Raw genomic sequence first — 19,605 nt, 5'->3', positions numbered from 1 at the left:
AGAGTGCATTCTGGGGAAAGACGCTTTGAAGGGGAAAAATATTCTGTGGCTAAGTTTGGGAGGTTTGGTCCCTTGCTCTCAGGGTCCTCAGTCAGTGAACAGACAAGTCAAAGTTCAAAAAGGACCCAATCTCCCCACGGCCCCTCTCCTCAGCTGTTTCGAGGCCGCCTGCCTGGAGGGATGCAACAGACAGACTGTCAGAACCCATCAGTGCTCAAATTCGTCCGCTAACTCGGCAGCCTCCCCATCCATCTCTTCGGATGGATGTTATTTTCATTGTATTTTTCTTTGATTTGCAATTTTTTTTTTTGAGACAGAGTCTTGCTCTGTCACCTAGGCTGGAGTGCAGTGGTGTGATCTCGGCTCACTGCAACCTCCGCCTCCCGGGTTCAAGTGATTCTCCTCCTTCAGCCTCCCGAGTAGCTGGGATTACAGGCACCCATCACCATGCCTGGCTAATTTTTGTATTTTTAGTAGAGACGGGGTTTCACCATGTTGGCCAGGTTGGTCTCGAACTTCTGACCTCAGGTGATCCACCCACCATGGCCTCCCAAAGTGCTAGGATTACAGGCATGAGCCACCACATGTGGCCACAAATTTGTTTATGAAGTTGATAGTCATATTTAAAAGCGCCTTCCTTCAAACTTTGCTTACATATCTTTGGTTTTTAATGAATAAAGTCTTGCCATTTCAGGGTCTCATCATCAGTGATAGACTGTGATGCTCAGGTGGGAAGATAATTCACACAGATATGAAGAATCAAACCAAATATTTCAGAAATGGCAAGAGCAGGACATGACCATGAGATGGGGCAAAGACAGTAGCTAGGTAAGAGTCAAAGGAAACAGATCCTATTTACTGTCAGATTTAATATTTTAAGTCTTTCATGTTTAATATTTATGTGATTAACCTTTGGTCCTTTTTTCACCAGACTCTTGGCTCCATAAGGTTAATGATTCAAAAAGCTTTCAGATCTTTCATCTCACACCCTACGTGGTATGCAGAACACAAAACCCCAGCGCTGTGTTTAGTGCTTTCCTCAGACCCAGGTCACCGAGGCCTCTGCCCTGCACTTTGAGCTTCAAGGGTCATCAGCGGACCTCCCTCCAGGCAAAGAATCCATAAGGTCAAGGTGGGCGTGTGCACTCAGGCCCCATTCTCCCCTTCTAGAACCAGTTCTGAGAAACCTTCTACAGGCGGCTCAAGCCTCTTCCAGGGCCACGTGCTCTCTTCCCTGGCTTCCCCTCTGAGGGTGGACTCCACTATGGGTGTGTGTGACCCTAGGGTTTAGGCCTAGCCAAGGGCCACTGTTTTTGAGCAGAGTTGGCAGGCAGAGCTTGGGTATTTATACACATGCACATGAAACCCTTCATGGTGCAGCACAGAGTTTGTGGGTGGGAAGAGAAAGGCAGCAGGCCCTGAGCTGGGTGTCTCAGTTTGTACTTCTGCCCTCAGAGGTTACACAGGCCTTCTGATGGCCATGGTTACAGAGATTCCTCTCCAGAACAAGTCACTGATATTCCTACTTCATGCTAATAGCAAAAGACTGGAAAAGTCTGGAATTTGGAACAAGATTAAAGGAGCAAAAAGAGAAGCACATCACTTGCCTCCGCTTCTATCTCATCGTACAGGAACTGCTTTTTAAACTTGGTCAGAGCATAGTAGGCGCTGTCGTTGTACAGATCCAGAGGGTAGAGGACATACCTGAAGAGGGAAAAACACAGCCAGCCGCTTGCTAATAACCCCCCTTAAGGAAGACAGCTTTATACTTGCTTGGGAAATAGAAACAAGTTCACAGTCAGGAAAAGACCATCTTTCATCCCTCTCTTATGTTCCTTGAGCCTCCACCTCCACCGCTTAGAAGCAACGTACTTTACAGTCAGTCCAAAGAAAAAGTCCAGGGTGCAAATAAAACCAAGACTTGTAAAAATTCATTTGGGACTAAAACACATCAGGTAGCAGTTAAGAATACAAGCTACCTGCTCCTGAGATGATTCTTTTCTGAGCATAGCTGTTATGAGGCTGACAAGGCATAGGAAGGGCAGTTGGGCTGGGAAACTTCAGAATTTATCTGCAAGGCTGAATTAAATGATTCTGTCTGGCTGAGCTCTCCCTGTGGTGGGACATATGGCCTCATTTCTTGTCAACTCAGTGCTTCCTTCTGGAAAGAACGGATCTCCCTGGCAAACTGCCCTCTACTTGTACCCCAGGAGCCACCTGCTGGCCCAATCCTGCCTCTTACTCCATCATGGAAGGTTCTTTGGTTTCCAGGATATGGTCCGTTAGAATCCAGGGCATGGACATCTCGATGGGGAACTGGATTCGTCGGCCCATGGTTAACTCCAGGAAGAATTCTCGGAACCAGAGCTGGGAGAGGTCACAACACTGCTGCAGGGCTTCTGAAAGCATAAGGGAACGAGCCTTTGGTTACTTTTAGCACTAAAAGACCTTAGTTCTCATTGTTTTTATTAATTTTCATTGTTATTGTCACTGTGTTAGGTATGTAGCAGGTACTAATATTGATTAGTAGATCCTGCTCTCTTTTACTTAAAGGCAAGCCTAACATCTACTGCCTCTCAAGCATTTGTTAAGCTTGAGAGGCAGTGGTTGTGGGCTGGTGGGGGAGAAGAGGAGGCAGTGATGTTTTAGAGCTTTAGATGCCCCTATAGTTCCCATCCCTCTCCTACAAAGCCATCACCCTCCTACAAAACCTGCAACCTAAGCATGAAAATTACGCTCGTGGCCGGGCGCAGAGGCTCATGCCTATAATACCAGCACTTTGGGAGGCTGAGGCAGGCAGATCACTTGAGGTCAGGAGTTTGAGCCCAGCCTGGCCAACATGGCGAAACTCCGTCTCTACTAAAAATACCAAAAAAAAAAAAAATTAAAAAAAAATAATTAGCCGGGCACAGTGGTGCATGCCTGTAATCCCAGCTACTCGGGAGGCTGAAGCAGAAGGATTCTTTGAACCTGGGTGGCAGAGGTTGCGGTAAGCTGAGATCACACGACTGCACTCCAGCCTGAACCTGGGAAGCGGAGGTTGCGGTGAGCTGAGATAGTGCCACTGCACTCCAACCTGGGCAACAGAGCAAGACTCCGTCTCAAAAAAAAAAAAAAGTGTGTTCATTATACAAACACAGTGTCAAGACAGGCCCCCGAGTGCCCACTTTCAACTGGATTGTGGCTCCTTGACTCCTTGTGTGTGATAATTGCCAGATCCCATACACTTTAGAGACCTTGAAGGCCCTTCCTGGGCTATTCTCTAATGGAGAAGTTTGTACTGTTTGTTACAATCACTCTTTTCAATGCCAGCAGACATATGAAGACTCATGTTCCTGAGATACTACTCTTCCTCTGCTCTGAACATACATCTTACTAAAAGGAGAGGAAGTGTGAAGAACACAGGACTGGGATGCAGCTCGAGAGCCTCCCCTGCTGGCAGCAGCAAGTACTAATTAGCGCTTGGTTGCGGCTGAGTAGCAAAAGTCTAGCATCCGTGTGTCTGTATGTACGTATTCTTGTTTTTGATCCCGCTCTACTAAGGACTTTATGACAAATTAGCCACAAGTATCTCCTGGACAAATTTAGCTAGGTCAGAATAGCTGAGTTGAACCTGGCCTTTCCTAGCTCCAAAAGCCCACTGGAAAGTGTATGTGCTTTTTCCTTGGTGGTGATATGTGCCCCTTAGGGTCAATGGTCACGTCCCTTTGCAATGCCTGGCTTGGTGGTCTTAGCGGCTCTGAGAGCCCTCATCCCCTCCTCCCATGCCTTAGCAGGGATGGGATGCAGCTCACCACTGATGTTGAGCAGATGTGTGAAGAAGAAGGACTGTTTGTGAAAGTCCTCTATGGCGAGGACAATGGGTCCATCCAGGCTGCTCCTCAGGGTCTTCTTGGAGCCGCTTTTGTCTGCAATGAGTGATTCAAGCATGGTCCGCACCATGTACAGCTTGAAAAAGAAAGCAAGATGAGAAGGTCAGAAGCTGGCCCTCTACCCCGGGGAAAAAGGTTGCTTCATGTTGTATTTATGTATTTATTTTTTTTCTGCAGATGTCTGCTCTTAAAAAGCACTGTCCTAAGGAAGCACCAGTTTAAGGTTTGAGAAATAAATGTGGAACTGTGAAAACCTTCATGGCCAACCCGGGCCCTGTGGCATCCCTGGGCCGGTGGACCTGGCCACACCAGGTAGCTCCCTGCTCTGCTTGGCCAAGGGCGTGTATATCAGAGGAGAACCTCATTATGTGTCACCCTGGAGTCACTCCCTGCTTTCCCAGAGGGCCACAGATGCCATGGGTGGAGCACTGGACTGGGAGTCAAAAGACCGGGGTTCAAGGCCAGGCACTGCTGCTGATTTGCTGTGTGACCTTAGGCAACAAAGCCCCCACTCTGGGCCTCAGTTGTCTCATGTTAACATGAGGGGGTTGGACCAGATGCCTTCTCACACCAGTCCCTTTCAGCACTAACATTCTGAGGAACTGAGAAATGGGATAAGATCAGAACGAACCCCCTCCCACACCTGTTCCTGACCCTCAGTGTTTTGACCCCGTGGCTGAGCGATGGCGCCCCCTTGGTGGCATCAGCTGCACTGCACAGCCTGCTGAAGTTCAGGGTGGAAGGCGGGTTAACATTGGTACTTACACAGGAGGCTACTAGACAATTAACTCCCGCTTACAGGGTGCCTTAAGTGCAAAGGATGCAAGTGCGGTGGGGTGGTTCTCTTTGCTAATCTAGATCTCTCCACATCATTTGTCTGTGAATCTTAGGGCTGGAAGGGGCCTTGAGGAGCCAGGCTAGTCCATTCCTGCTGCCTCCTCGAGAAGGGTACCCAAACCAACCCAGCCAGGCGGTGTGATACCAGGGATCGGCAGCCTCTTCGGCCCTGTGTGCCACCAGTGGGGTGAAACAAAGCCCTCGGGGACCACTGGCAGGCCTAAGACATAGATAGGAGAGAAGGAAGAGGGAATGGGAGGGCAGGAGAGACAGGGAAGAGGGAGAGAGAGAAAGAGAGAGAGAGAGAGAAAAGCAAGAGGTATTGTATACGGTGGGAAAGCCGCCGCGACTGCCGGGGGCCACCTCTGAGACACTCCAACCTCCCAGCAACCGCGTTCGTCTTCACTGCCTCTGGAGCTTCCCTGGGATCTCCCCCATCACATGCCTGGCACTGATGCGGGTAGAGCAGCCACAGAAACGTGTGACCCACCATCCCTGCCACAGGGCTTCCTTTGTGGGAAAGCAGCCACGGTGGCCGTCAGTGCCTCAGACAGTCCCCCCATCTGCAGCCCTGTTGGGGGGCCCGTCTCACCATCCCTAGGAGCCGAGAAGCACTCTTCTCGTGACGGCCTCTCAAGTCCTCAAAGGAAGAATCCAAGTCTAATCTGTTGTGGGTGCTGTCCGATTGATATCCAACTCTAATTCTCTGAAAACTGGTTTCACCCATAAGAAGGTGAACTTTTTTCCCACGTACTTTTACTTAACAGAGCATTTAATTCACCAAAACAGTCTCTATCCCAACTATGCAAGATGCCCATGTCTACTGTGTCCTGAAGACCGTACCAGAGCCCTGGGTGGGTGTCAGGAGACCTGGGTTCTTGTCCCACCTCCACCTGGGACTCACCTTGTGACTTGGACAAGTCACTTCCCCTCTCTAGACCTCAGTTTCCCCATCTGCAAGATAGGGGGAGGGCCTAGGTTTCTCTAATAGCCCTCCCAGCTCTGGTTGTCTACGAGTCTATTCAACATGTCTGTGCCACCTAGCATGACCTGGTAGAGGTTGGGGGTGAGGCGGGATTTACTGCTGGTGACCCACCCCTCTCACATTATCTACACAAATACTCCTTCCTCTCCTCTCCTTTTCTCTCTGCCTGTTAAGTCCCCTCCTCCTCCTTTCCAGTGTCTTTTGTGCCTTGTCTGTCTCTTGCTCACTCATGTCTTAAAACTTACAGAAACACCTGAAAGCCCTGCTCAGTGTCCCCCGGACCTCAACCCTTGATACTACACAGAACTGTTTGCAGACGCTTCCTTGGGGCGTTCTACAACCAGCCGGTGAGATTGGTGCAAACTAGCAGAGGGCTGTGAAGCCAAGGGTAGTTAAGATGACCCTGCCGAGAACCCACCTCTCCCCTGCCCCAGCCCCCAGCACAGACACAGACGCACACACAGGGAGAAGGGTCAGGGGGTGGGCCTCAGATGGTCCATCTTGGGTGATTGAGAACAGAGAGAGGCTTAAAGGTCATGGGAAGTGAGGCCTGTGAGACCCTTAAACTTGCAATGAGAACCATCTGCTTTTTCCAGTACATCAAAAATATTACCAGAAACTACCTATCCTTAAGTAGGTAGCAGGGATTTAACGAAGATGCCCAGATTATTGACTTCTTTTTCTGTAACGTTATAACTGCTCTGGATAAGCCACAGGCGACCTCTTGTGCAGAAGCTCTGGCTGGCAACTCTGAGTGTTTCCAAATACTAGACTTCCTCTAAGGGGACAAGGGCTTTCAATACTTGCACTTTTGGAAGGATGTGGAACTAAGGAATATTTTGTTAGTAACACAATCTCATCCAAAGTTTTCATTTTACAGAGAAGATAATCAGAGCTCAGAGAGCTCAAGGTGCTTGCCCAAGATCACACAGCAAGTCAGAGGCAGAACTTTTAGGGGAAAGGGCCAGGGCTTATTAAAGAGGGACAGCATAGATGCATGTAGATAGATTCCACTTTAACCTCCTCCTTCACTTTGGCATCTATACTTCATAGGACTAGAAGATAGCCAGGCAAGGTGGATGTGGTGGTATTATCCCCATTAGCCAGTTTAAACAACTGAGGCACAGAGAGATCTGTAAAGTGCCCGAGGTCACACAGGTATCTAGGACTAGAATCCAGGTCTCCTGAATCTTAAGCCAGTGGTCCTCCTTCCTATATCAAAACAAGATGGCAGAATAAGACCAGAGCAGCCACTCAACCCTGCCCCTCCTGACTGATGGCTCCCAGTCCCACTGCCCATGGCCAGCCATGATGATCTACCATAGCCCGGCTGGCCTCTGAGTCAACGCAGCTGGCCTGTGCCTGGAGCCGCTTACCTGTGTGCTGGATGGCCCCACAGCACGCCGGGGCACCTTGATATCAAATCCACCTTTGGGGTCCTTCTCCCCTCTCAAGCATGGGTCATTAGGGGGCTCTCGCCCTCCCTCCCAGTCACAGATGGTCTTTCGAATTGCCTGTAGGACACTGGGGAAGGAAGAACTAAGACTTAGACCAGGTTTCACCATGGGAAAAAGTCACTACAAGCTTGTGTTTCTAGGGCCCATGGTGTCCCAGGAACACCCACATTTGAATTCTTGGGGTGCTTGTAAAGCATGCTCATTTCTGCCCCAATTCCAAAACTCTGGTTTAACAGATTTAAGGTACAGTCCAGGAATCTGTGTTTAAACAAGTGTCCTACATGGTTCTGATGTCCAAGGGATATCTGAGAACTCAGCTCTGAGCCCATCGAGTAAGACAGAACTTGTGTGAGGCAAGAGGTCTGTATTTCCTTTCTGGTTATAGGGGAGTCTCACCGGTCTTATGAAATCTGTGTGTGCTTAGTTTTCATAATAGCTTAGATGTGCTGCATACTTACTCCATGCTGCATGTGCTTAGGTCTATATATGGACCATCTCATTTCATCATCCCAACAGGCAGCAGGTAGCATTATAATCCCCATTTTACAAATGAGGAAAACTGAGGTTTGGAGAAAGTCAGCAACTTGACCAAGTTCACACAGCTAGAGAGCAGTGGATATGGACTTCTAGAGATGAAGGCTTAATTCATCCCAAATGCCCAATCTCCTGAAGAGCCCTCTGGAGCTTGCTGGAAAGACCCATGTGCGTTCAGTGGCTGAGCCAGGACATCCTCTCTGATGGGTACCTGGTATGCTTATGTCTGATATGCTCCTGAAGGCATCTGAAAACCCACCTGATGAGGACATTCTTCTTCTTCCGTACCGCCTGCCGCAGGGGCTCACGCAGCGTCACCTGGGCGAAGTCCTGCAATGCCGCGTAGATGGTGTTCCTGATGGCCTGGTTGAAGACGCTCTCCATCCTGCCCATGAGCACCTGCAGGCCTTTGATCATGGCGATCACCTGGGCAGGAAGAGGCCAAGGGTCATGTTCACCATGTCCAGCACACCAGCTGTCTACTACCCATCACCGCCCTGCCAAGGGAGGCGGGGAGTGAGATGTCCAGAGGCATGAGGCCAGTGCTACTCAAAGTGCCAGTGCATGGCTAGGTAAGAGATGTGTGCCAGAATGTACGTATATCAGCACTTGGCTTCATTCATTGAGAAAGTCTTGCTACAAAACACAAATGTCAGCTCAACTCTAACAGCATTCTTCGCAATGCAACTGATTTTCATCCTCGCATGAGCTCCCAATTTTGTTGTTCACTGCTGACAAACAGCAGCTGGCCCATGGGCCACAATTTGAGCATTTTGAGAAGTGCCTTGGCTTTTGAAGGCCTCTCCATAGACCAGGCACCCACAGACAACATCAAATAGAACTTTTTTAACATAAAATTTTCCAAAGAATTTTTACAACCTTTGTTTTTGAAACCATTTGGCCAGTTGCTGCTTGAGTTTATAAAATCAAAACTTCTCCTGCAGAAGTCATGGGGGAGAATGCCTTTACTCCTCTATTTCCCTTCTCCTTACCCTAACTCACTTATCTGTTTGGAGAGATGGGGATTCAGGCACGTGTGATGAGAGGAGCCTGGCCTGACCTTGGCTCGCTCTTTTGGGACCTGCCTGCCTGCAAGTATGTGGCCTCCCTTCTAGGTTTCTGGCCGCTTCTTGCAGTAACCATCCCCTGCCCATCCCGAGGAAGGGAGGCGTGTATCTATGCAGCTGCTTTGCCTATTACCTAGTGGCAAGTTTAATGAGATGTAGGAGGCATAGGAAGACTGGTGTGGCCTTGGGTGAAAACCACATTCTCTAGTCCAGCTTTACCAGCAGTAAGTCTGAGCCTTTGACTCCATTGGCCTCTAATATTAATTTCTCAATTGATTCAGAATTCAGAGGGAAAGGCATGTGGCAGATCGTCCACCTCACAACTGCCACACAGATCACACTCATAATGGCATGTTCCACCTTCTACACCAGACTGGAAATACACAGGACAGGGCCCAGCTATGCTGTGCACGCCCAACTGCCAGTGTCTGGGTCCATGGTGGGCAGACACATTTTCTGTTGAAAAGGAACAAGTAAATGAATGAATGAGCTTAGACCCTAAGGCTGTTTTTTTCTCTAAAACTTAAAGGAAGAAAAAGAACATTTTTAGATAGAACTGGTATGAAAACAACTCAGGAGGTGATGGTTTTCATTGGCACCAACAGTACAACAATTTTGTTGGTGATGAGCTTTAGTGCAGAGAAATAATGGGAGAGAAGCATTACAGGACTGTTAGATCATAACAGAATCTGGGCCCCTGGCTACAGATATAACTAGGAGACATTAGGACAAAGGAAGGAGTAAATAATGAAGATGTCTCAGAATGACTCCAAATACAGAGGAGTGGGCAGGCCTGTTGGATGTAAAGGAAAAATCTTTGCAACTCTAGACAAGGCAAAGATTTCTTAGCTGAAACCCTCAAATCACTAACCACCAAATAACTGACAAATTGGACTTCATCAAAATTAAAAACAGCTGCTCTTCAAAAGGCACCCTTAAAAAATGAAAAGGCAAAGTCACTGATGAGAAAAAATATTTGCAACATATATTTGACTAAAGACTTGTGATCTAAAATATGGAATGAATTCTCACAATTCCATAATAGGAAGACAGAAACCCAATTTTTAAAAAATGGGCAAAAGATCTCAATACTTCACAGAGGAAGATATATGAATGGGATACAAGACAGGACAGAGGTAAAGGGAATTCCCAAGATAATAAATAATGAGGAGAATCTTGGATCAGTGGCGGGGCTGGTCTAGAGACAAACCCATGCAGATTGGAAAGAAGAGAGCTTGTGGAGGAATGGCTCCAAGAAAAAAAGAATAATACCAAAACTCATCAAATGATGACTGTGATGGACTATTTTGTAAGGAGTTTTACATTTTGTTGGTAGGTTTGGGGTTGCCTTTTTGATAGACTCATAGAAAACAAAATAAAAAATACAGTATTGCTAATTCTATGAAGAACAAAAAGTTGTGCAAGAAAATAAATGGATTCACATTAGATCGTGTGGCTCAGTGACGGACAACAGTTACTTGGTTATAATAATAATAAGGTAACCATTGATTTTTACCAAAAAGTGGAAAATTACCACGATGGGAAGATGGGGGAAGGAAACCAGGTGTGTTGCAGGGATGGGAGGTAGGAAGGAGAGAGCTATATCCTCATTTCCCAAAGTAGAAAATCAATAGAAAATGTCATAAACTGAAAAACCAAGAAATAGTCTCATAAGCCTGTTAGAACTAGGGAGATAAATACCACAAGGAATCGCTTAACAAGTTGAATGGTGTTTCCTATTTGGGGATTCAGAATGGAATAACATGGTGCAGGCAGGTTACTACTTTTGCTTTGTTTTATTATTAAAGGCCACATTGAACTACTTTTCTTTTTAATTTTTTTAAACATGTTTTATTAATGAGATAAAAATGATAAAACCTCCCAATGTATAGCAAAGTAATGACTAGATGGAAATAGAGTGACATGTTCTTGGTGGTTGTGCTTGGATGATGATATAAGGTTGTGGGAAGGTGAAGGTAGAAGTGGGTTGCGGGAGCATCTTCTGAATCACTTACAGTGCATACGCATCCCTTTTATTACGGAAATAAGTGCATAAATAGTTTTATAAAGTTGCATTTACCCTCTGACTGTCTCACTTTAAATAGGCTTGAGGATGACTTTGTCCTCTGGTGATGACTGCAAAACTTTCTTCCAGGTTGCCCATTAGTAATGGAAGTGCCAAGGGGTCTGGAGCCACTCAGGACAATGTCAAGTGTGATTATGAAATTATGCCACCGAGCCTCAGTCCTTTAAAGTGAAGCTTGGAGAGATGACGACTCTAATCTCTTACATTTGTATGACCCTTTAAGTTTTCAGAGCTCATCTACATCCATTATCTTACTTGACAATTATTGTTTGATTCTCCACAATAACCCTGGGATGGGGCAGGGGAAGGTTGATTAGCTCCATTTTACAGATAAGGAATCTGATGCTCTGAGAGCTGAAGTGACCAGAGGGCCCGGGGCTGGGATCCAGGTCTCTGATTTCTGTATTTGTCTCTTGTAGGTGTCAAATGGTCCTCAAAGAAATAGCTGTCACTCACAACCTAGTGTAAAGGAGTTTTTCTCCCAAATAGAAACAACATTTTGTAATCAAACAAAACACAGTACAAAAGGTTATAAATCAGACAGACCTGTTTCCAGAAATTACTACTGTTCATGGTTTGGGATACATCATAAATATTTATGTCCTTCAGTTTTGCACAAATATATAAAAGTATATTATATTTTGGTATAAGTGGAATCATTTTATATGCTGTTCTGTTTTTGGTCTAAATGTCTATATTTGGATTTTTATTTTTTATATGTTGATATATGTATTTAGATATATTACATATTTCTTTACATATTTAAAAATATCCACATTTATGTGTATATGCATATTTATTTCTAGATATATTTTTGCATCTTCCCTGTATGCATGAAAACTACAGATATGCTATTCTTTAATTGTTTCTTTTTTAACTTAACAATATGCTGAGCATAGCCTTCCATGTAGGTATATTTTTTTACTTTTTATTTATTTATTTTTTTTAAGACAGAGTCTCACTCTGTCGCCCAGGCTGGAGTGTAGTGGCACAATCTTGGCTCAATGCAATTTCCACCTCCCGGGTTCAAATGATTCTCCTGCCTCAGCCTCCTGAGTAGCTGGGATTACAGGTGTACACCACTATGCCTGGCTAAATTGTTTTTGTATTTTTAGTAGAGATGGGGTTTCACCATGTTGGTCATGCTGGTCTTGAACTCCTGACCTCAATTGATCCACCCCCTTCAGCCTCCCAAAATGCTGGGATTACAGGTGTGAGCCATGGTATACCTTTTTTAGAGACTGCATAGCATGCAATGATATAGCTGAATCTTAACTTATTAACCTGGTTCCATATTGAAGAACATCTAAGTTGTTTCATATATTTTGGTATTATAAACAACACTGTGATAAATATCCACGTACAAATATCTCTGCACAGTTGGCTTATTTCCTTGGGATATATCCCCAGAAGAAGAACTTGGCCAAAGGGTATGCACATTAAAAACATGAGTACATATGATCAGATTGCTCTCATAGAAAGCCTACAAAATGTAGACTGACCACTAAAGACATGAGAATGTCTATTCCCTGCACTTTAACCAGCAACAGGCATCATCCAGCTGTCAAATCTCTGCTATCCTGATGGTAAACACTGTATCCCATCTTATTCCAATCTGTAGCTCTCTGACCACTGACCAGTTTGGGCATTTTTCATACCTCTTGTAGCCATTTGTTTTTCTTTTGTTTCTTCTTTTGGTTTCTTTGTGCCCGTTTTTTTCCAGTGGAATGGATGTTTTTCTTTGGATTTTTAAGAACAGAATGAGTTTCTAATCAATTCTGAGTAGCAGAATAACTTCTGACGGATTAATTTAGATGGCAGGACAGGGAAGAGCACGAAAATTAGGGCAACCGATGCTGTTTTCTTGCTCAGAACTACTCAGGAACCACCATGAGCTGCAGCCTTGGGGAGGGAGGGAGATGCAGGGAGTCTGCACCTACCTCAACGAAGGCAAATTTTTCCTCACTGGTGTAATTGTAGCGTGTGGCTCTCTCATATTCCTCCGCGGTGCCAGGACAGTCCTTGTTGCAGAACTTGTCTGTGGGATGAACCAGCTTCCAAGAGTACTGGGGAGAGTGGGAACAAACCAAACGTCCATCAACTGATGAACGGACAAACAGAATGTGGTGGATCCATGCAATGGAATATTATTCAGCTGGAAAAAAGGAATAAAGTACTGATTCATGCTACAACATGAAAAACCTTGAAAGTATGCAAAAGAAAAGAAGCCTGATACAAAAGACCACATATCATATGATTCTATTTATGTGAAACATCCAGAATAGGGAAACCTATAGAGGTAGAAAGCAGATTGCTCAGGGCTAGGGAGATGGGAGGGGAGATAACACAGGGTTTCTTTTTGAAGTGATGAAAATGTTCTAAATTTGACTGTGGCTATACAACTCTGCGGATATACTAAAAACCAATGAACTTACACTTTAAATGGGTAAATGGTATGGCACGTGAACTGTAACTCCGTAAATCTGTTAAAAAGAGAGTGCTAGGGGGAGATGGAGGCAGATTCCAAGGAAAGAGAGGTCAGTGTGAGGCCCTCTATCCAGAGACACCTACCACCTCCATGACGTGGGCGCTCCACTTGGATAGAAGCTGCAGACCCCGCAGGGCTAAGTCGAAGAGCTCGCGATACTCCTCGTCTGACTTCTGGCTGTCCAGCCCTGAGCCCGTCACCACCTGGGAAGCATCAGGTGTCATACTCATGGTCTATGTGCCTGACACTTTTATATGTTATCTCATTGATTCCCCCAAGAACACTGCAGGGAAGTGCTATTATTACATCCCCTTGACAGATCAACTGAGGCTCAGACAAGTGCCTTGCTGAAGGCCACATGGTTTATAAATCACTGAAGGTTTATAAATCACTGAAGTGCACATGATATAGTAACTCAGGAACATATACCTACATAGAGATATTAAATTTATGTATGCACCAATATGTTTTTCTTTTTTTCTTCTTTTAGAGACAGGGTCTCACTGTGTTGTCCAGGCTGGTCTCCTGGGCTCAAGCAATCCTCCCGGCTCAACCTCCCAAAGTGCTGGGATTACAGACGTGAGCCACCACACCCAGCCTCAACAATATTTTTTACAAAGCAATCTTACTCTTAATATATGGGATTCCTTCTGATTTTCTAGTCTATATTTATATAAAAATGCTAATCACAAACACTAAGTTGATTTCACAACTCATTAGACATGACTCACTGATTGAAAGGCAGTGGATAAACATCTATATAATATTCCACAATGATACAGAATATGTGTGTATGCACAAACATAGTCTGTGTGTGTATATATGTACATACACATATATACATATACAGCCGGTCCTCATTATTGGCGGATTCTGTATTTGTGAATTCCCTTACTGGCTAAAATTTATTTGTAACCCCAAAATCAACACTTATGGTGATTTCTCGGTCATCTGCAGACATACACCCACTCCCAGCTGAAGTCGGACAAAGTGACTCTGCCTTGTTTCAGCTCTCATACAGTAAACAAGTGTCTTTTTTGAAGTCTACTTAGTGCCATGTTTTCTATATTTTTGTGCTTTTTACTCTAATTGTTCAATTTAAAATGGCCCCCGAGCTTAGGGCTAATGCGCTATATAGCGTTCCTCTGTGCAAGAAAGCTGTAACATGCCTTATGGAAAAAAAATACGTGTTCTAGATAAGCTTTGTTCAGGTGTGAGTTATAGTTCTGTTGGTCATGCGTTAATGAATCAACAACAGAGATCGCATCAAGTGTCTTTAAACAGAAGCACATATAAAACAAGGTTATATATGGATTAGTTGATGAAAATGTTGTGACCAGAGGCTCACAGGGCTGTAACTCTGATTTCTCCTTGGAGCAGTGATTCAGTATTTGCTACTTCAGTGTTCATGGCCACTTTACAGAACTACTGTGAATAATGAGAATCAACATGTATAGAGCGTATAATTTTAAAAAATATCTTTGGCCAGACTCATTCTTAGACCACACCAAAATGAGAGTAGGAATTAAGAGTTCTGGCTGGGCGCAGTGGCTGATGCCTGTAATCCCAGCACTTGGGGAGGCTGAGGCAGGAGAATTGCTTGAGTCCAGGAGTACAAGACCAGCCTGGGCAACATAATGAGATCTATTTTTAAAAAAGAAATAAAATATTTTTAAAAATTTTTAAAAGAGCTCTAGCACTCAAAATAAGTTATTCCTGTAACTTCAGTTCAACGGATTGGTACATATATTTAGAAAGCTAAAGTTCTGGGCTTGACCTTGGTCCCTGTGGGCCACAAGTCTAATGACCACAAGTCATGGTCTAATGGCCACAAGTCCTTGCATTTGTCAGACAGTCCCCATTTCAGGTATGTTGCTCTGTGATCAAAGGCATCTCCTGAGTTGGGGTTTGGAAAGTACAGTCACCATGGCTGTTAGCCACATGGTGGAAGCAGTGAGCATACGTGGGTCAGTGCACAGTCACCCACGAGTGCTATGTAATAAAGGAATCTGAGTCAGGGGATCAGTGTTCATCAAACAGCATATTCATTTATTAGGAGGGTATGTATGGGATGAGTACCAGAAGGATATATATATATATCCAAATACCAGTCTTAGTTGGTTCTGGGATGGTAGGATTTTATGTGATTTTTCTCTCCTTTCCCTTATCTGGGTTTTTTCCTGAGGTTTGTGCGCTGATCATGTCTCCATTAAAAAAAAAAGTTTTTAAAAAAGGAAAAATTAAATGAAATGTAATTATTGGGATTAGTGGAGGTTTTTATGGCCTTCATCTGCCCTTAAGTATATTACTGATTTTTTTTACAATGATCATTTATTACTGTTTAGTTTTAAAACATTTAGGTGGCGTTATGAGTACAAGTGTTCTGTTTTCTTGCCAACCAGGTTGGAGATGGTTTGCATCACTTATCATGTACAGGCAGAACTAACCATCACCAGGCCCTTATTATCTGCCATATCTTTTAATCCTCTCAATGAACCTTTCAGGATAGATACTGTTACCACCCTCATTTCACAGATGAGAAAATTGAAGCAAAGAGATGTTGAATAACTTACAAAGGGCAGCAGCACCACCAGAATTCACCCCAGTCTGCCTGGCTCCAAAACCCCTGCTGTTGGCCACTTTACCCTCCTGCCTCCCTCCCTTCTACTCTCCAGTGTTCCGTGGGTCCATGTTCTTTCCTGGTTGCTCCTTACCCCTTCTGGCCCTGGGCCCACGGGCCTGTGCCCCAGCAGCCTGCATGCTCACCTCACTGTTGCTGTAGCGAGCGAGCTCGGAGATGAAGCGGATGTGGTCATCCCGGATCTGAACCATCTGCTCGCAGATATTGTACTGGGGGCTGATGCTGCTCTGGGTGCACGTCCACCTGGGTAGAAAATTATGGGGTCGGAGAGGGTCCCAGCCTCAGGCGCCTGGGTGGGACAGGCATTAGCTGCTCCTGGTGCTCAGCCCACGTGGCCAACTCCCCTGGGTGACACCAAATGGTATCCCAGCCGCCTCAGCAAGAAAGCCTGCTAAGTCCAACACTGTGGGAGCTTCAGGCCTAATGGAACAGTCCTTCCTCCTCCTCTTTGGTGCCGGCCTCATCTAGGATCCAACTGTAGGCCTTTCCAGATACCTGGTCCATAATACTTACCAGTAATATGAGAGGGGCGGGAACACAGCCTCTCTAGGACTACAAAGGGATGGAATCTGAGCACAGAAAAGGCAAGGTGGACAACCTCCAAAACCAGCCTACCCACTCTGACAGCACAGACACTCTGCGGTTGAAGCTGGCTTTGGGGGGCCTTTGGGCTGGGATTGTGGAAATATGAATGTGATTGTGCCTCTTTTCCAACAGTGCCCTGGCAACATGGAAGCACACTGTGGTGGGAGAAGCCAGGGCCACTCTGAGACATGGGGGTGGCCCCTCCCTCCACCCACCCCCTCTACCTCTCGCCCCCTTCTCTCCTTCTCTCTCCACCCTCTTTCCTCCTTTCCTCCGCCTTTTTTCCACGCCTTGTGAAAAGATGTCATTAGGAAAACCATCCTAAGTCAGAGAGGAAATGAATGAATGAACATCTTCACTCTCCATCCCCAAGAGAAAAATGACCACTCCCTTCACCCTCTTCTACCCTCAAGTGCTGGTGACCCAGCAGACAGATGAAGCATGAGTACCAGACAAGGCAGAAAAAAGATTCTGGGGAGAATTTACTATTTCAAAAGAAGCCCTGATATGGTTCTCACAAGAATGGTAGAACAGTGACAGCCTTCCTCAGGCCTCCCTTCAATATCACTCAAAGAGTTACCTGTGGAGAGGGGAGCACACGGCCCCTCACACCCAACCCCAGTCACTTCCCTAGCCTCCGCTCCCAGCCAGCTTCAGCTGGTCGAGAAGTCAGGCAGGGAAAAGTGAGGAATGAGTTCAGCATTCTCCATTCCCTGCTTTTCCTGCAAAACCCCGTCACGCGCTAGCAGCCAGAGGGTGATGAAGCGACTACATGAGCTTTCCTTTGGACACTTGTTCACAGAGGCTCCAGGCGGATGCAGTTCAAGGACACTCCATTCATATCTTTTTAAGATGCCAATACACTTGCCCTTGACTAAAGGATGGCTGGTTCCCCTCTGTGTGGAGAGGCCATAACTTCGGGCAAGAAGCACACAGAAGGAACCTCCCTAACAGCCTCAGAGACCAAAAGAGCAGCAGAGGTTGGAGCCCCCCAACTTCAGTGAAGCACTAACACCCCAGGCCTTTGCATAGATGACCTAGAATTGTGGTTTATAAAGCGGCCGAAGGTGAGGCTGCCCACCCAATTCACGTCGACTGCACGATGGACTTAGCGCACGGTCACCTAACCTGAGAGGATCAGCGTGAGGAGGAACAACGCCACCTCTCCTCACTGGACCACTGAGGGCTGGCCACTCTTCAGAGAAGGAGGTGGACTCCTGCTGTCCTGCTGAGAGGACATGCGAGTCACTGCTGGGCTGGACAAGGGGCGTGGCTGTGCTCTGAGCCCTTTTGAAGCTGGCAGCAGAGGGCGGATACAAAAGGGCTCAGAGCACCCTCGCGGCTCCCCTCCGGCCGGCACCTGTGTTCTGATGGAATCCACCTGCCCAGGGATCTGGGGAGGGAGGAGGGGCTGAAGTGGCCCCTCGGCTCTCTGCCCGGGCTGGGCATCCTTGCGGGAGCCGAGAGACATTACGGCAGGCACTCACTTGGACTTGTTCTCTTCATAGTGAGCACTGGTCTTAATGTATCTGGCCAGCTCTATCTGCATGTCGCCGAAAAGGGGCACCACCTGCAGCTGCTGCAAAGGAAGCAAACACAGCTCGTGAGATGCTGAGGAGGGGTTGGGGTGGCTGCCTTCGCTGCCACCCCACTGTGGGAGGCAGGCCTCTGTGTCTGCCTGGGGGCCAACCCCTAGTTTCTGCTTCCGATGATGCTACCATGTGACTCTGAAGCCAAACAGAGCCCTAGCCAGCGTATAGGTCCTCCCCTGCCTCCAACCAACTCTATGTTCTAGGCAACGGAGCCCAGAGAGGCAAAGTGACTTGTCCAAGGTCACTTAGCCAACAGCATGTGTGAAGGCCAAGGACTGGATGGATGGCTGCCCAGCGCAGGGTCCTTTCCGCTCGAATCTTCCCTGGCTTAAAGCATCCTTGCTGTTATGATTTCTAGGCTAGAAGCAGGTGTCTGAGTGCTGTTGGTCTTCCTGAGAAAGTCTGTACTTTCAAAGCAATTAAAACCGTAATAATACCTAACACCAGAGGGCAAACAACTCCCGACCAAAAACCAGGGCAAATGGCGGGGAGGCTGGTATTTATTATGTGCTTCTCATGCACTAGGTACTATGCCAAGCACTTTAAAAACAGTATCTCAAGCCACACAATAGCCCTGTGAAGTCTGCACTATTATCATTCCCATTTCAGAGAAGAAGAACTGAAGCTTAAACAGCTTAAGTGATTTTTCATAAAGTCAGACCAGGTAGAAGTCAAGAAGCCAGGATTATACAACCCAGGGCTCTGAGTCATCTATGTAACCCCACTGAATCCTCCAGGGAACCCTACAGAGCCGATACCCTTGGTATTCATATTTTTCAGACTTGGAACTCAGTTTCAGTGATTTAGTGACTTTCCCAAAGTCATCCAGCTATTAAGTGGCAGAGCCAGACTTACACCCAGGCCTGCCAAGGGAGAGGTTGTATTTCTCTTCTACCCTCATCTCATTCATGCTGACTTAGGGAAGATTTTGCAAGGGTCTCCCAAAATGAGCCCTATTCTCATCTGGGGCAACTCTAGAGAAAAGTAAAAGTTCCACCCTTGAAAACAAGCAAAGCCAAGGCACAGGATTCCTCTTAGTGACTTATGTTCCTTTTCCTTAACCTTGAAGAGTCAGTGGGACTCAGGCTCGATCTAATGCCCTCTATGTCACACCACTGAGTTCTGCTGTGAATATTAATCTGGGCTTTCCCATGACTGACCTCTCAGGCTTGCTCCATGTCGGCAGTGCCCAATGCTAGAATAAACTGAGAACATGGGAAGTTAATTCCAAAGTGTAAGATTCCTTTGCAAAATTCTAAGAGGCTTAGTTTAACTGCAAATTTTTAAAGATCTGTGGCCAAAAGATCAACTCTCAGAGGCACTGAAACACAGTGAGTATATGATGAACGTTGCTGAGGCATTCTATCCAGAGGTAAGGGCAAGCTGAGGTGGCCCCTGGTGTACCAGGTGAGAGGCTGTGATTTTGCAAATGTGAACCAATTTAAAATCCAGTCTTTAATC

General features: G+C 46.2%; 1 protein-coding gene across 5 annotated transcripts in view; it reads right to left on the bottom strand.

Moving 5' to 3' along the window:
- The window catches only part of CYFIP2 (cytoplasmic FMR1 interacting protein 2), a 127,104-nt gene that overhangs the window by 65,323 nt on the left and 42,176 nt on the right, over positions 1 to 19,605 (bottom strand). For 3 of the 5 annotated variants that reach the window (XM_009450055.5, XM_063811616.1, XM_016954118.4), the window contains exons 10-18: positions 18,040 to 18,131; positions 16,093 to 16,210; positions 13,410 to 13,529; positions 12,779 to 12,904; positions 7,945 to 8,111; positions 7,071 to 7,218; positions 3,795 to 3,948; positions 2,243 to 2,399; positions 1,608 to 1,704 (exon numbers count right to left, since the gene is read on the bottom strand). In XM_009450055.5, coding sequence (XP_009448330.2) covers positions 1,608 to 1,704; positions 2,243 to 2,399; positions 3,795 to 3,948; positions 7,071 to 7,218; positions 7,945 to 8,111; positions 12,779 to 12,904; positions 13,410 to 13,529; positions 16,093 to 16,210; positions 18,040 to 18,131 — 1,179 coding nt within the window. Of the gene's footprint in view, positions 1 to 1,607; positions 1,705 to 2,242; positions 2,400 to 3,794; positions 3,949 to 4,854; positions 4,930 to 7,070; positions 7,219 to 7,944; positions 8,112 to 12,778; positions 12,905 to 13,409; positions 13,530 to 16,092; positions 16,211 to 18,039; positions 18,132 to 19,605 lie in introns of all 5 variants that reach the window. The other 2 variants (XM_009450053.5, XM_016954117.4) reach the window with 1 other exon arrangement.

This window comes from Pan troglodytes, chromosome 4 (assembly GCF_028858775.2).
Source record: "Pan troglodytes isolate AG18354 chromosome 4, NHGRI_mPanTro3-v2.0_pri, whole genome shotgun sequence".
NCBI lineage: Eukaryota > Metazoa > Chordata > Mammalia > Primates > Hominidae > Pan > Pan troglodytes.
The sequence above is the reverse complement of the archived record's forward strand: the minus strand, read 5'-3'. Positions and strand labels throughout refer to the sequence as shown.